Source organism: Oryctolagus cuniculus, chromosome 5 (assembly GCF_051225735.1).
Source record: "Oryctolagus cuniculus isolate XC-2025 breed Fujian yellow rabbit chromosome 5, ASM5122573v1, whole genome shotgun sequence".
Classification (NCBI taxonomy): domain Eukaryota; kingdom Metazoa; phylum Chordata; class Mammalia; order Lagomorpha; family Leporidae; genus Oryctolagus; species Oryctolagus cuniculus.
In genome coordinates, this window is record NC_142871.1 from 117,968,401 (window position 1) to 117,986,046 (window position 17,646).

Sequence of the window (17,646 nt, forward strand, 5' to 3'; positions counted from 1 at the left end):
ACACAAATCATTCATTTTCTTGGGGCTGAGCTTTTCTCCCTTCATTAGCATCATTATTAGTTCCTGTCAGTAAATGATGGTTCAAAATTTCTACCAATTTGTTTCAGTGTGTTTGCTATTTTGCTTAATGTTACAAAGGACAGAGTACAGATTTATACGTTTATACACTAATCCTTGTAATCTGCTTCAAATTCATTTTGGAATGAGGCAAGGTGTATCTACATTAACAAAGTTGAAATAAATCATATATAAACAAACCATAGGCAAACTTACTTAGGTTAACACATGTTTTCTTTTAAATGTAACCATGAAAACAACCCTAATTAATGAAAAAGCTACCAGGAAGAGTTTGTGGAAGTGGATGGAATATGAGCATTTCTATCAGGTAGTGCTAGGTTCTAATGCTTGGCTCTGCCTAATCTGAGCGGAAGAGGTCTGAGCTTCTCTTAGCCCACATACTGCTCTGTGAATTATGGAATGTGACACTGACCTCCCAGGTTGGTTTCAAAGGTCATTTCAGGCAACAAATCTAAAGATTTTGGCACCTGGTAGGTACTTAATAAATGTTAGTCCTCTTGTCTTCCCTGTAGTCTTATTTGAATTCCTGACCATGCACATAAAATCATTCTCAAGTGAAATTCAAAGTTCACTGCAGCATAGGTGGTATCAAAAAACATGAATTTCTATCCCCATTACTGTCAAATGCATATCTGACTGCATTCTTAAAGATACAGATATCAAATGTTCTAACATTCAAAGGAGCCTCAGGGAGTGCAACAGTCTGTCTTCCACTTTTTTTAAGGATTTATTTTATTTATTTGAAAGAATGACAGAGAGAGGGAAAGACAAAGAGAATGAGATCTTTCATCCATTAGGTTCACTCCCCAAATGACTGGGATGCTCAAGGTTGGGCCAGGCTGAAGTTAGGAGCCAGAAATTCCATCCAGGTTTCCCATGTGGGTGACAGGAGTCAAAGTACTTGGTTCATCTTCTGATGCCTTACCAGCCTCATTAGAAGGGAGCTGGATTAGAAGTAGAGCAGCTCAGACTTGAACTGGCGCTCCTGTGGGATACTGGTGTAGCAGGTGGTGGGTTACACTGCTGTACCACAGTGCCAGCCACAGTCTATCTCCCACTTTTATGATTAGAAAATAGATCATTCCTAGGCATTGAGTAGGGCATGTTTGAAAACTGAGTAATCTGAGCCCCAGAAATTTTATAGGAATTATCTAGGTTCATTGAGAGGTAAATAGCATCAGGACAGTAACCCTGAATCTGTGCCCCACCTTCACCACTTACTCATCAAGATCAGTTCAGATTTCCTGACTGTTTATGATAAGGGAGTCCTGACATGCAAATCCATGGTATATCAGTTGAATGTAATTAGTTAGGACATTAATGACATGTGGCTGGGAGTGAAAAAAGTTTAGTAAACATCACAGGTCACATTTATTCCTTCTTGTTCACAGCAGAATTCATGTTCATTACTGCTTTTCTATGTGTTATGACAATGGAGGAGAAAATTCAAATTTTTGGTGGATCCTTTCAAACTCTGGGAAGTAATGTGGTAGATTTCTGGCATTAAGCCTACAGGTTACCAAAGGATAGTTCCTTGCTTCTTAAATTGTTTACTTAGAGTACAGTATATATGACATATCTTAAAAGGAATGTTAAGACTAGAAATAGTGAGATGTGGGAAGAGGATGGTAGGGTAGTACTAAAAGGTGGGGCAACTGTAGAAGAAATAAGGGGGAAATACAGATGGTGAGTATGATGATAGCAGCACACATCATCGCAGTAAGTGTCAAGTGGGCATCAAACCCTAGACCAGGGATCTGCAAGTATTATTTCAACAAATATCACCATAATTCTTTGAGGGAAGAAATCTTACCATGCACAGTTATAGAAGAAGAAACTGGATACCTAGACGGAGTGTGTCATTCAAAACTGGAACAGTAAAGGAAGAGCAATTTAATGGATCTAGTCCAAGTAAACATACCGTGACTGTTACTGATGGAGTGTGGCTTGAGTTTTAGGATGATGAGGCTTAATGAAAAAAGCCAAGAAACACTGAACAGAAGGTTTGATTAAAAGGTCAGGAGAAAAGTGGCCTCCATATCCATCTATTGGGTTCAAATATTTATTGATCACAATCTCTGAGCTAATATAATGGTAAACAAAAATGCTCAATTTAGAAATAAACTTAGGTAATAAGTCTTGCTCTCCATGAACCCTCACTAAGATTTTACTTATTCATGGTAGAATCTGCCTTTTACACCATTTCTGACATTCTGCTTTCTCTCCAAAATTTACTATAGCTCATTGAAACAACATATGAGCTTATAGAGTAAACATAATAACATGCTTTTTGAGAAAGTGGGACTCAGTGTGTGTATGTATGTATGTATAAGGAAATTCAACTGCTTAAATCAGATTCTCAATTATGGACACATTTGTTCATTTTCATTCATTAACAATTATGTGTTAAGTTTCAGCTACTTGTCAGTTACTGTTCTAAACACTAGGAATTGAGAAATGAGCAAAACAGATAATTGTCCTGATGTATGCACATATTGTAGAGGTGGGGTGTGGGAAGGCAGGAAACAAAGGCAGAAACAATGTATCTGATGTCAAGAGCTATGAAGAAAAATGGATTTGGGTAAGGTACTAGGGCTTGTTATTTTTATATAGACTGGAAAAGAGAGATCTGGGTGAGAAACTAATGTTTGAATGGAATCAAGAGAGATGGAGGGAGGGTCCTTGTGAATGCCTGACAGAGGAATTTTCCAGGTAAGGAAAATTCACACAGATTCAGAGGACTGTTTGAGAATTAATATGCAGGGCTGTGAATTTGGAACAGATGAGTGAATAGGTCTGTTTAAGAAGATGATGTTGGAGGTGGCTGGCATTGCAGTGCAGCGGGCTAAGCTGGCATTAGAGTCCTGGCCATTCCACTTCTGATCCAGTTCCTTGCTGATGCACTTGGAAAGCAGTGGGAGATTGCCTATGTGCTTGAGCACCTGCTAACCCATGTGGGAGACCTGGATGGAGTTCCAGGCTCTAGGCTTTGGGCTCGCCCAACCCTTGCCATTAAGGCCATTTGGGGAGTGAACCAGCAGATAGAATATTTCTTTCTTTGTTTCTGTTACTCTTGTCTTTCAAATAAATAATTCAATAAATAAATCTTAACAAAGATGATGTTAGAGAAGTATTCAAATGGGGTAGCAAGTCATGAGGGGCATTTTGTAGCCCCATAAAAGGACTTTGACTTTTATTGTGAGTGAGATGCAAAGCTATTGCAGGGGTTGGATAAGAGGATCTCTGGGGTTTCCCATATAAAGTCACAACTCTGGGCACTTTGTCACAGGGTGGATGAGTCCAGTTCATTGCTTTTGCAAACCACTCATAGGAGGAAGGTGGATTTGGTGACTAATTCAGTTTAAAGTATTTATAGGGAATGCTTTAATTTATTTTGACATTGTTGAGAAAATTATATGTGAAGTGTAAATTTCCTAAACCATTTTAAGGAAAGGTGTTAGAGGACAAAAGTTTTCAGTATTTTTCAGAAAATGTAATTTTATGAAATAATATTCACATGTTATGGCAGATTTAGACAGTAGAGTAAAATCACATCTGCATTTTGTTATTAAATGACAGGAAACAAGTCTTTGTTAAGAAATGGAAATTTTTTAAAAAGGTATTGTGTGACTCAATCAATGGAAGTCAGTCTGGAAAATCAGGCAGAGAAAATAGGAAAGAATCAGGGCATTTGGAGGATAGTGGGAGATTGGCCTGTAATAGCCTCTTAAGAAAGGATGCGCTCTTACGCCTTAGAATGTCACTACTGGAAAACATTTTGCATCTTCTATTGCATTTTGCTCCTCAATCCTTTTGAAACCCAGGTATTAGGCTCAGGCTTTAGGAGGATAAGAAGTTCATTGACAGTCCTTCTCTTTTATTGAGGCAGAGGAATTCCTCAAGGAAACGAGTGTCATTATTAAAATAAAGCATAATGGATGCCAGTCAGCTAAAACACTACAAATGCCATGATGTTAGATCTAATTGTACATCAATTTACCATAATTCTTACAGTTTTGGCACATTTTATTATGTTTCCATTTCTTATATACTTGTTTCCCAGTCATTTTTAAACCTTAATTTTATAAGTTGTTTTTATCTCTTATTCGTTGGTAAATTTAGTGACCTTCTTATTCCTTATTTAACTATGGCTAAATTATTGAACATTTAGATTATTATCTTAAAAATATTTTAAAAAGTAACACTGTAGTGATTCATGATAGCCAGCTTAAACTGGCTTAGTAACATAGCACTTCTACTCCTGGGTATCTGATCTACCCTTTTGTGCTCCTGGAAGAGAGGGTAATATAAAGTAAGTATAAATTTCTTCAGGGGTTACAAACACAGATTTCATCTAACCTTGGAATGATCAAAATAGGGTGAGTCTCAGCCTTCCAGTGACTGACAGTTTTTGTTTTGTTCATCCCATTAGGAGGCAAGCTGGTTTTCATGGACCTAGGACCCATCGAGCTCAGGGCCCATGCCATACTTGTTTCTGATGGTGGAGAGCTCCGGATTGGATCTGAGGCTGAGCCCTTCCAAAGCAGAGCTCAAATCAAACTCTATGGGAGTTCCTACTCTTCCACCTTCTTTCCCTATGGAGTCAAGTTCCTTGCAGTAAGGAATGGAACTCTTTCCCTGCATGGTGAGTAAAAGAGAAAGAATGAAGTTTATCTGTGTCTAGAAAATCTGTGGGCAATGGCAAATGATAAAACTATTTAAAATCTTTGGCTCTATGTTGAAGCAATAAGGTCAATTACAACCTGGCACCATTTCCCTAAATAACAAATAAAATTGCTATGATTCCTATGACAGAGTATTCTACAGATTCAGATTACTTGCTCTCCTTTCTATAATAGGATTACTCACCTTTGCCCACTCTGGTTATTTTCAATGCTTCCCTATGAGTGGACCGCCCTTCCCTGCCCACTGAGAGTACGCTAAGCCGTGGACTTGCTTTGGTCAGAGAAATAAGCAGAAATGATGTACATGGCAAAGTGGATGTTGTCGCTCCCCCTCTTCGTGGAGGAACGACACAGGACCCTGCGCTGTTCTTTCGTCTGCTCGGCCCTCCCCGGGTTCCCTGCTGGTTCTTCCCGGGTTGGCTACTGTCCCTTCCACCTCCGTGGAAGGGCGGTTCCCCCTGGCCACATTCCCCACTTCCGCAGGGGAGCGGCACTCCGCCGGCCGGCTCTCTGGGGGCTGCACAGGTGTTCCCCTTAGATGTTCCCCTTAGATGTTCCTGGTGCATGCCGTCTCTCTCCTCCTTTATAGTCCTCCTCCGCCAATCCCAACTCGGCTGCCCACATGCCGAGTACGCTGCTCTCCAATCAGGAGCAAGTCCTACAGTTTATTGGTTGAACTGGAGGCAGCTGTGCGGAAGCTGTTTACTTCTCTCCCAGCGCCATATTGTGGGAGAGCAGATGCATAGAATAAGTCTTAATTCCAGTAACTCAGTCCAGTCCGGATTGCTCCCCACAGATCCCCCTTTCTTTTTATTTTTTGGCGTTGATACGCGCCTGTCTTCGGTGTCCCATGGCACACACTCTGTTCTACTTGCTAGAGTTGCCACAGGTTCTTACAAGTCCTATCAATCAGGCAAACCGAATCCGGGTCCTCTCTTCGCCATGTTGTGAGGAGGTTTTTAGGCGCTGATGCGCGCCTGTGTTCGGTGCCCTGCAGCGCATGCTCTGCTCTGCCTGCAGGGGCTTACAAGCCCTAACAATCAGGCAAACCGAATCCAAGCCTTCTAATTGCTGTATTGTGGGGAGGCCTTACTGATGTTAATTCGTGCCTGTCTTCGGTGACCTGCGGCGCATAAGCTGCTAGCCGCCCGCAGGTGCTCATCGCCTCACTTAATCAGGCAGACCAAATCCAAGCTCTCACATTGCAGTGTTGTGGAGAGGCCTTATTGATGTTAATTCGTGCCTGTCTTCGGTGACCTGAGGCGCATAAGCTGCTAGCCGCCCGCAGGTGCTCACCGCCTCCCTAATCAGGCAGACTGAATCCAAGCTTTCTCATTGCCATGTTGAGGGGAGGCCTTTCTATTTCTCTATTTCTCTATCTCCGGGCATTCCTATTTCTCCCATTTTACTTCTATCTTCCAGCATTCCTATTTCTCTCATTTTACTTCTAAACTTCTGTTTCTCTTATCCCCGCAGCTTCCCGCTCTCATTTTACTTCTAAACTTTTGTTTCTCTTATCCCCGCGGCTTCCCGGCTGCGCCTGCCCCGAGGCTATTTCTCGGCGGCTTTCTGGCTGAGCCGCTTCAGCCCGCGTCTCTCTCATCTGCGCGGCTCGGCTTTGCGCGCACACTCCGCGGTCTCGCACTTAGCCCTTTCGCGTCTGAACCACGGCCTCGCGCCAGCCCCGCGTTCCCTATCTATTCACGCCCCGTGCTCTCTCTGCACGCGGCGGCTTCCGCGAGTCATACAGCGTAGCTTGCGTCTCCACCACTAGCATTCAATCCAAGTTCCCCGGGCTAGCCTGGCGAATTCAACCCAGCTTACGTTTCCGCCCCACGGTTTGGCTTCCCGTCCTTTGCTCCCCGGGCTAATCAGACGGATCCCAATCTGGCTTACGTTTCTGCTTCTGGTTTCAACTTTTCGCCCCCTATTCCCGGGCTAACTTGAGAATCCCAAAGTGGCTTTCGTTTCCGCCTCGGCCTGCCCCCCGCGGCTTCAATTTCCCTAACATTTTTCTCTACCCGGTATGTTTCCCCAAGCTTTCCTCCAACAATACTCCTCCCTCATTTCTCCTGGATTCTCCCCACAGTCCGTATCCGAGTCTGTTTGTTCTAGCTTTCACTTTCGCTTTCGACCTTAGAGATTTCTCCCAGCTTCCCCCCGTAGTCCGTATCCGAGTCTATGCCTAGGCTTTCAATAGCTTCTTCCGGCACCTTTTTCGTCCGGCTTTTCCCTAGGCTGTTTGCTAGTCTCTCTCTCCGGTATTTTCCCATTTCTTTCCTCCTAAGTTTCCTATCCGTCCTAGGTTTCCTATCCGAGTCACGGCACCATTATGTCGCTCCCCCTCTTCGTGGAGGAACGACACTAAACCCTGCCTAGGCTTCATATCCGAGTCACGGCACCATTATGTCGCTCCCCCTCTTCGTGGAGGAACGACACAGGACCCTGCGCTGTTCTTTCGTCTGCTCGGCCCTCCCCGGGTTCGCTGCTGGTTCTTCCCGGGTTGGCTACTGTCCCTTCCACCTCCGTGGAAGGGTGGTTCCCCCTGGCCACATTCCCCACTTCCGCAGGGGAGCGGCACACCGCCGGCCGGCTCTCTGGGGACTGCACAGGTGTTCCCCTTAGATGTTCCTGGTGCATGCCGTCTCTCTCCTCCTTCATAGTCCTCCTCCGCCAATCCCAACTCGGCTGCCCACATGCCGAGTACGCTGCTCTCCAATCAGGAGCAAGTCCTACAGTTTATTGGTTGAACTGGAGGCAGCTGTGCGGAAGCTGTTTACTTCTCTCCCAGCGCCATATTGTGGGAGAGCAGATGCATAGAATAAGTCTTAATTCCAGTAACTCAGTCCAGTCCGGATTGCTCCCCACAGATGTTTTAAGAGCGGTTGTGATGCTTTAGCCACTTTATTCTTTTCTCTCTACTTGAGAATAGAGGGGGGCAGTTCCTTCAGTTTGAGAATCTGAATGAAGACCCATTGGGACAGAGCTGAGCTGACCTACTGCCATTATGGATGTGAATGAGGAATAAAACTCTGTTGTCATAAGTCACTGAGATTTGCATTTGTAACTACAGCATAATCTAGTGAAAACTGATGGATACAGTTACTTAGCATGTACTGAGGTTGTCTCTACATGCAATAGCCTGGCACCACAAACAAAACAGAAATGACTTTATTTTGGAGCTGTTGTTGAGCCCTCTTCTCTATATCCATGAATATGGTTCAATTACAGTTCTACCTATAATCTTCTTATAGGTGGGTTGGGTAATCATAAATTCCTAGGAGAAAAATAGAGATTATACTATAGTCTATTTCTGTTCCAATCATATTGACTTTCTAATCATCCAGTTACCCTTTGCAAAATGGACATACTTTTCTCTTGAGAGTCAGGAAATTACTATATCTGCCAGGACAATCCTTAGTATTAATCGGAAACTCTAAGTATAAATTGATGACTGTTTAGTATATGACAGATTAAAGTTATGGGCTCCAGGGGTAGGTATTTTGTACAGCAGTTAAGTCATGGTTTGAGATGCAGCATCCCACAAAGGAGTGCCTGGTTCAAGTCCTAACACTGCTCCTGACCCATCTTCCTGCTAAAGCACACACTGGAAGGCAGCACGTAATGGCTCACGTGTTTTAACCCTTGTCACCCATGTGGGAGACTGACAGGATTTCTGGGGCTTCTGGCTCTGGCTTGGCCCAGCCCTGGCTGTTGTGGACATGTGGGGAGTGAACCAGCAGATAGAAAATCTTTGTCTGCCTGTCTGTCTCTCTCTCTCTCTGTGTGTGTGTGTGTCTATGCCTTTCAAATAAAATGAAAACAAAATAAAAATTGAAAAAGCATGATGCCATCTGCATTGGCAGGTTTATGTTTGCATGACAAAATAAGCTGCCTCTTATTATTGAATAATTCTTCTCCCATGTGGTTATGTGATTGTGCTGAAGAGTCTGTCATTTTTCTTTGTCCTGACTCTTGTGTTACAAACTGTGGGCCTCAATCATTAACTACCAGCAAGCACTCTCTCCTCTCTTTTGACTTACTACTGGGGAAGCGAGATCTTTTAATACATTTCTAAAGTTTTTGTTATTTATTTGAAATATAGAGCAACACACACAGGGAAGGAGAGACAGAGATCTTTCATCCCCTGGTTCACTTCCTAAACGGCTGCAGCAGCTGGGACTGAGCCAGGCTGAAGCCATGAGCCAGGAACTCCATCTGGGTCTGCCATCTTCTGCTGCTTTCCCAGATGCATTCGTAGGGAGCCAGATTAGAAGCAGAGCAGCAGGGCTGGCACTGTGGCACAGTGTGGTAAAGCCCCAACCTGCAGTGCCTGCATCCCATATATGCACCAGTTAGACTCCTGGCTGCTCCACTTCTGATCCTGCTCCCTGCTAATGCACCTGGGAAAGCAGAGTAGGATAGCGTAAGTCCTTGGGCCTCTACACCCACGTGGGAGACCGGAAGAAGCTCCTGGCTCCTGGCTTCAATACAGCTCAGCTCAGGCCTCTGAAGCCATTTGGGGATTAAACTAGTGGTTGGAAGACCTCACTCTCTCTCTGTTTCTACCTCTCTCTGTAACTCTGTCTTCTAAAGAAATAAATCTTTAAAAAAAGAGGCAGAGCAGCTGGGTATTCAATCAGCATGCCAATATGGAAAAGGTAGCTTACCCTGCTGTGCCACAACAGTGGCCATGGAAGGAAGATCTTTTCCTCAAGTGTTAATTAATATTGATCATGGGTCAGCCAGTGTGTTAGACTCAGGGGACCAAATTTTGTAAGGTTTAAAGATCCATAGCTATCTGGACAGAAATTCAAAATGCCTACTGTGTTTATTCTTATGTTCTTCCAAAGAGATTTGTTTTCCTCTTATCATCAGCAAGCACCTACCCTGACATTGTAGTCCAGGGTACATGGGTGTCTTCCATCTGTTCACACATCAGTCCTGGACTTCAAAATTAGCTTTAGTCCAGTGGTCACTTAGAACACCAGTCCAAAGTGCTACGGTTTACCACTGAAAAAACATAGGTGTAGAACAACAGGAATAGATTAGGGCTTTAGCAGGCCACAGGACATCCAAGGATCCTGGGGTCCCCAGGTTTGAGAGCCTTTACCTCCTAGGATGAGGTGTAGAGTGGAAGTCAAATGAAGAAAGGTGAGAACTCTCCTAATTCCTTTACTCTGCCTCTTTCATTCTGACCACTTCTCTTTTCTCATGCTTTACTAGAAAGAATCAATGGGGCCAGCACCGCGGCTCAATAGGCTAATCCTCCGCCTGTGGCATCCCAGGTTCTAGTCCTGGTAGGGGTGCCGGATTCTGTCCCGGTTGCGGTTGCTCCTCTTCCAGTCCAGCTCTCTGCTGTGGCCCGGGAGTGCAGTGGAGGATGGTCCAAGTCCTTGGGCCCTGCACCTGCATGGGAGACCAGGAGGAAGGACCAGGCTCCTGGCTTCGGATCAGCGCGGTGCGCCGGCCACAGCGGCCATCGTGGGGTGAACCTACGGAAAAGGAAGACCTTTCTCTCTGTCTCTCTCTCTCACTGCCTGACTCTGCCTGTCAGCAAAAAAAAAAAAAAAAAAAAAAAAATCAATGGAGGAACTGGTGAGTTAAACTTTGTAAATGTACCCTGCACTTGTGAGTAAGCAAATATCAAGTTAAGAAAATCCCCAGTGCTGCTGCTTACAGTCACAATGAAGCAATTAAAGCAAAGCTGACGCTTCTAACATGTTTTGAGAGTTCTGAAAGGTAAAAAAAATTTTTTTTACTCCAGTCACGTGGAATAAATGAATGGGAGACCTCCTCTTCCTGTGCTTTCTTCATTTCTATTTCTCCTCCCTCTTCTTCTTCTCCCTTTTATTTTCTTCTATCATCCCCCTCTGAATCCTCCTGATCCTCTTCCTGCACCTCGCCTTTCCTGTATTCCTAGACTTGACTGTCATCAACAACTGTTTAATCCACCGCCCAAGGCTCTTCCCACAGAGGAGTCACTAGACTCTCATGTGAACCACAGAGCTGCACAGTGAACACTGGCGAAATCAAACTGCTGCCTTTCTGATGTGATGCTGCCACATCTCATTCACTAGAAAGAAATACCATGTGGAAAAGAGCTTGGCCGTTTGGGTGAGAGGCATTCGCTTCCCACTGTATCTGTCAGAGTCCCAGCCCCACGTGTGCCCCATCAATCCTTGCCCTTCACCATTCCTCACCACCTGAGGTCTCAAACAGATTCCCCCTCGGGCAGGGTGGTATATCATGTTTAAAATCGTTACGTAATTTCGCTGGCCTTTTCCCAGGGCCAAAGGTGGGTCTGGTGACACTGGGACATTAGGGAAAAACTAATTTTCTTTTGCTGTCAAGTATGCAAAGTAGGGAGTAACGTGATTCACTGCCTTGTACCCAGAAGGTCCTTAATGAACCAACATTCACTGAGCTTCCCAGAGCAGTGTAGTGAGGACAGTCACCAACGCTGGTGCACGACAGACTCTGGTAGGGGTGTTTTTAAAATACAGACTTCTGGACCTCATCCTCAGAGTCTTATTCAGTGGGATGTGTGTGGGCCAGAGTGGCGCCTAGGAATGTGCATTTCAGTGGGATCCTTAGGGACTTTGATTCAGATAACTTGCTGACTACACGTGAAGATATACTGATTTTAGTGGTTAAGAGTTTCAGAATCAGAAATTAGTTGTATTAAAACATGTATCAGCTATGAGCTGGGACAAATTAATCTCTGTTAAAAGTAGGAAAACCTACCTTGTAGGCTTAGTGTTCCTGAAGGTGACAGAGTATAGAACCCACAATAACATGCAAGCAATGTTAGTTATCACTATTTTGATTACATTATTTTTCTTTTCCCCTAAGCCCTGAGTCCCTAGTACTATTGACTTCAAGTTTACTTTTGGGGGAAAGGGAATGTGGGAAGGGTACAGTGAAGTCTTCTATTTTAAAGTTTGACATGGGGCTAGCTTTGCTTAGAGGTTTTTCTCCTCAATACTAATCTGAGACTAGAAGGACTTTAGCTTTTGGGACCAGGAGGTGCCAGTCTTCCCCAGCATCCTCTGCCCTGCACCCAACACCCACAGAACACCTTGAGATTTTTAATCTCTGGTGGACCAACTGCTTCCCAGCTGTGGATAGCCTCCATTCTCAGGCATGGTCACAATGAAGGCTTCATAGAAACTGTTTGCAGGGGTACCGTGTAGCCAGACTCAGACTCCTACCCAGCAAGTCAGGCCCTTAGCAGGCATTTGTCTCCAATATCCAGCAGTAAGCAACTGACGGATCCTGATTAAACTCCAGCTTGGATCATATTGAATTGCACAAATAGGTCTGCGTGTCAGTAATATGCTCCCCCCCATCTACCTCTCCCCATCTTGTTCTTCATTGTTCCCTCTGTAACTCTTATGCTCCAGCTGATTTTTATCATAGATTAAAATCACTAAGCAAATAGGCTTGCTGTTCAGCTGTCACAGGGAAAGATGGAGTTGAAAGCAGATTTCACATATTTCTTTTAGTGCAGAAAAGCTCAAATGCTTCTACACTATATATCTACACTTGTGTACTGCAGTGCTCACATGTGTGCACATGCACACACACACACACACACACACACACACTTCTGTCTTTTTCAGTCTATCTGGGAGTGGATCAAGACAGGGGTGTTCCAAATCTCTGGTGGAGGTTGTTTAGAGAGTTCTGTCAGCTGCTCACTTGGTTATGTTAATATGACTAAACGTTGTGGATTCCTCTAGAGAGGTAGTCTGGGATTTGGGTGATTGTAGTCAATAAGGAAATTTCTCTCTTGCCTTTTGTCTCACCCACCTTGTCTGCCAGTCCAGGTTAACCCCCCAAACAGAGTGCCAATCACCTGTCACTTTTCAAGGGGGTCGCTGTCAGCCTGGGCCACTTGAATTTTTGACAATGTAATTATGGCTCTTGCTTCCACAGTGGGAGTCTGAGCAGAATGGTGGGGTTTTTATTGATTGTTCAGCAGGGAAATTTATCAATGTCTCTCATTTCATTTCTAGTTCCTCCCAGAGAAATTTGGCTGACAGTTTCTCAAGAGAAAAGGAATCTTATGGCATTGACTGGGCTTGTGTCTTTGTCCTTTTCAAAAGATTGTAAGATACAGGCATTAAGTATAGATGGAAATTTCTGAGAACTAGTTTATAGGGCATATTTGAGGAAAACACCAGTGCAATTGTTATGAATGTAAGAGTTTGGTAGGAATAAAGAAAAAAGGGATAGGCATCAGCAAGTTTGGATATGGTTTGTTTGCCTTCTAAAATACCTAGTGCCTGTGTTTAAACCTCATGCTTCTTATAAGTATTTTATGCTTTCTTCCTATAGTTGCTGAGAGTATCAGGCCAAAACAATGTATGTGGGGCAGGCTCGTGTTCCTGGTCAGTGGCTCCCATATTAGGCTCCATAAAATCCAGATATTTCCTGGATCAGGGCCTCCACAAGCAATGAAATATTTGGGAATCATGCAATAGAAGTTTAAATTTCTCAAGTGCCTGATTCCTAGATTTTATCTTTGTTGCATATTTCTGTTCAAAGTAATTAGAAGAACGAGTTCCACTGTTAAAATTGTGATTAAAAAAACCCCTACGAGGTCATTGTTTTAAACCATACTGTATGGGTTCTTTTGAGGGATCCAGGGCCTTTGCTTGTGTGATTCCTGACTAAGCTCCAGGGCGTTTTGTATATATCCTGTTCTTTGATGTAGGATGAAGCTTCCTGGAACCCATTTTCATCTCATGACAGTTCCTTTCAATGCAGCAATCTGTTTTTAGGACTCTTCTCTTTGTCATGTGCACCAGTCACTTCCGGTCCTTTCCTTCCTCCACTTCTAGCATCTCCTCTTGCCACGGCTCCTTCCAGACCATGACTCCTCCATTTCTTGTTCTTTCACTCCCTTAGGTTGTAAAAAAATCATTGCTGTAATGTATTTTTGTATGTAACTGTGTTACTCTGAAATTCTTTGGTTTTAAGGGACAGAAGCATAGTGTAAAAACGCTAGGTAAAACAAAGGATTTATAATCTCTAATAATCAAATTGCAGCATGTGCAGGAATGCAACTGACGTTGGCTCTAGCTGCCACCAGATATACTCGTGGCATCAGGACACTCTGTCTCCCACCTCTGGGTCTCTTGTAAGGTATTGGGTTTCATTTTCTCCTATTTCTTGTTGGCTGCTCTGTTTGGCTTTGGACATTTCTTGATTCAAGTGAACTTTGATTTTCTACCACCAAATAGGGATCTCTGTGTTCTTTTAAAAAAATATCCATTGCTGGTTGATTTACCCTGTGTGTTTACATCATGTACTGTGATCATCCCCACTCCCCCCTCAAGTCACCATCTCACTCATTTACCAACTGTTGTGACCAAGAAGGCAAGACCGTGTGAGAAGATGCAAGTTCTTGTTCTCCAGAGGTGGCCATGTAGGTGTGGGATTCTGCATGTGTGTGTATGTGAGGGGGGAGGTTGGGGGAGGCATGTGTGTACATAAGTGTATGCTTTGGGAAACTATTCACGTAAAGAAAAAGTTGTATCTAGCCCCAGAAAGGAGTATATCTAGCAGAAAAAAACCCACAGGTCTCCTGAAGAGTAGTTTAACTAAAATCTTAACCTTTTGACTCAGTCTCTGAAATCTCTAGGTGACTAAAGCTCATTGGCAGAAATATTCACATATAATATAGTATGTACTGTTGTGCAGACTCTGTGTGACATTTAGGCTTCCTTTAGACTGAATGAAGCATATTGTGAGACCAGGTAAGCAAAAATGCCCATTTTATTCCCAGCACAGAGCTTAGAACATAGAAATGTCCCATCAAATGGCAGAAGAGGTAAATACATATATCTATTGCTGAAAACATTTGCTCCAGTTAGACCCAAAATATAACATTTCATTGTTGCCAGGAATTTGAAAAGCTCTGTCCTAGGAACTTCATGGAATCTAATTTTCTAGGATATATGCATATTAGGATTTTTCTTCTTCCTTTCCAGGATTCCATCATTACACTATTGAAGAGGTAGAGGTTCTGTGCCTTCCTCTAGCATTTATTACCACAAAATGGTTTCTGGAATTTCCTGGGTAAACTTGAGCTGGTATGATGTAGAAATCTGCCACAGGGCTACACAAATGGAAAAGGTACATTTTTAAGGGTGTTTAGGAGATGCAAACCTTCTAGACAGAAGTCTGACTCACAACAGCCCCAATTTTTCTTTAGTCATTATTTCCATCTATATTTGATGGATAATTTTTTCCTGTCCTTTAACACCTTGGGCACCATAGCATTCCAGCTGCTATCAGATGTTAAAAAGGCCAGTCATAATTAGTCCAGTTTAAAGTGTCAGTCTCACCTTGGTTTACCATTCCTTTCCTTCCCATCAGGGTTGTAGCTTAAGTGTTTTGGAGCAGCAGGGGATGTTCCATTCCTTCTCTCTTTCCTTTCAGTTTATATTCTCTCAATGACAACAGAGGTAAGATAAGAAGTTTAACAAACTTTTAACTGCACAATGGTATCCTCTGTTGTGTATTGCTGTCTCTCTGGATGGTACTGGCTGACTTTTTATCCTTTCTCTTAAGATGCCTGCATGAGAATGTTGGGGCCCTGTAGGAAGATTTCCACTCTACAATTTTCCACTGTTGAAGCCTCACCCGCGTTTGCAAAGGGGTTAGCTTCCACCCTGGAGTTGATCTTGAGTGGGATACCAGAAAGTTAATTCAACCAAACCACTTTCTCTAGAGTTCACTTGATCCTAAGGAAATGGCCACACCAAAGATGTCCTAGTAATCACTCCTTGTGCTCTTCCATCTATACCCCTTCCCATTCTTGCCCCTGCTTGGATAGACAGAAGCAACTTAGCAAATATGTTGCATATGCAGACATTCAACCTGGGAAAATTCAGCCAGTCTCCCGTTCTTACAGGAACTCTATGATCAGTACTCATGAAGCCCTCTTTTTTCACTTTAGTGAAAAGCTAAGAGAAGCTAGAGAAGCACCCACAACTCCCTCTAAAGGAAGGAGAGGTGAAGACCATGTCCACCTAGCCCAGGCTGTTAACTCATCCTCAAACCCAAGGATCTCTTTGAAATCTCTTTTAGTTACTCACATAACTGAAGGGGTGCAGAGTTTGCTCCAGGGATGGCTGAGGTGGCAGTTAGAAGGGAGACATAGAGGAAGGAGGATGGGGAAAATGTAAGGCCTATTTGCTGATTTCTGTAATCTTAAATTTAAACAAAGTTCAGTACAACTCTGGGGATCTGAGCAGCTGGTAGGCATGGCAGATCATAGTTACACTGCTCGGTAGACACTGGTCAGGATGGTTCCAGTGTACCTGAAACCCTCAGGGTGCCAGGATGGCCAGTGAACAGATAACTAGTTTTCCCTTCAGAACAGAGGAAGATTAGTCCAAAATATAACCAACATCATGAACAAAAGCAAAGACAGGAGTCTTCTTTGTTCTAATAATGCTTCAAAAAAGTACAAAATGCAACTGTTTTGTGCACAGTGGCAGAAGGATATCTGCTAGAATCTCATTGATCTGAACACGAGTGACCTTGGAACTATTTTTAAGAAAGGGTTCCTTTAATTAATAGTATAAACCACATTTAAGGAACTTGTTTAAGCACATTTAAGTAAACATGCTGTTTTTAAGGTCTTTTAATTTTAGGTGTTTATATGTAAATGTATACTGCTAATTAGAAATGAGTTCTAGCTATTCAATAATCCAAATACAGCAGGAACCCCACTTAGAAACACATTGTAAGGTGCTTCAAGTTTCTATATATACTTGAAAGTGTTGGCATTCATCAGATCTTTTTTGGTGGCAAGTGACAAGAAACCCAATTCAAACAAAAAATAGGGCCATTTATTGCCTCCTATAACTGAAAAAACTTGAGGCACAGCTGAGTCCAGGTGCTACAATGAAATCGTTAAGACTTTGTTGCTTTGAAACTCTTGGTTATATTTCCCCTTGAGTTGGCTTCCTCTCCAGCCAAACTCTTCCTTCACAGGGGAAGAACTGCGGCCCTGTGGCATGGGGTGAAAAGGAATTTTTTCCCTTTCCCAGTGGCTGTTTGACCTCTGACCTATTTTTAACATTCCCACCATTCCATTGTACATCCCTCCTTCTGCCATAGCATTACATGCGGTTTATTTATCATATTTATTATACTTATTCCACTGTCTCAGTACAATCTATAGTGTATCTATCTATCTACCTACCTACCTACCTACCTGTCTACTATCTATCTCCTATATATATCCTGAGGGCAGAAATTTTTCAGTATTTTTTTTCATCTACGTGAAATCTACATTTGCTAGATCACTGCCTTGACTCATAGTTGGCTTTCAAGAAATATCTATTTCAGGACCAGCACTGAGAGACAGCAGTTGGGATGTCCACCTCCCACCTCAGAGTGCTGGTTTGAGTCCTGGATACTCCACTTCTGATTCATCCTCTGCTAATGAACATAGGAAGCAGCAGATTATGTGTCAAGTATTTGAGTCCCTGACATCTTCTTGGGAGACCAAGATGGAGTTCATGGCTCCTGGCTTTGGCCTGACCCAGCCCTGGCTGTTACTACTGTTTAGAGAATGAACAACTGCATGAAAGATCCATCACTCTCTTTCTTTGTCTCCCTATTTCTGGCCCCCACAGCCTCTCTCTCTTCCTCTCTATCCCTCCTAACCTCCTTCCCTTCCTCCCACTCTGTTACCCTGCTTTCCAATATAATAAATAAGTAAATCTTTAAAAAATTATTTTCAGTATATCTGAATGAAAACTTGATCAATAGTCTCAGGTTTGACTTTGACTTAATTTGAGCCATAAGCTCTTTGAGTCTCTGAAGTAGCTGTAGTGATTAGGGAAGTAGTACTTCC

At 43.2% G+C, this 17,646-nt stretch overlaps 1 protein-coding gene across 34 annotated transcripts in view; it reads left to right on the forward strand.

Moving 5' to 3' along the window:
* PKHD1 (PKHD1 ciliary IPT domain containing fibrocystin/polyductin) overlaps positions 1-17,646 on the forward strand; it is a 524,425-nt gene that overhangs the window by 166,336 nt on the left and 340,443 nt on the right. For 32 of the 34 annotated variants that reach the window (XR_016234007.1, XR_016234005.1, XR_016234006.1 and 29 more), the window contains one exon: positions 4,511-4,723. Coding sequence is in view for 24 of the 34 variants with exons in the window: in XM_089333174.1 (XP_089189300.1) it covers positions 4,511-4,723 (213 nt within the window). In the remaining 10 variants the exon portion in view is untranslated. Of the gene's footprint in view, positions 1-4,510; positions 4,724-9,989; positions 10,561-17,646 lie in introns of those variants that run through there. The other 2 variants (XM_089333195.1, XM_089333194.1) reach the window with 1 other exon arrangement.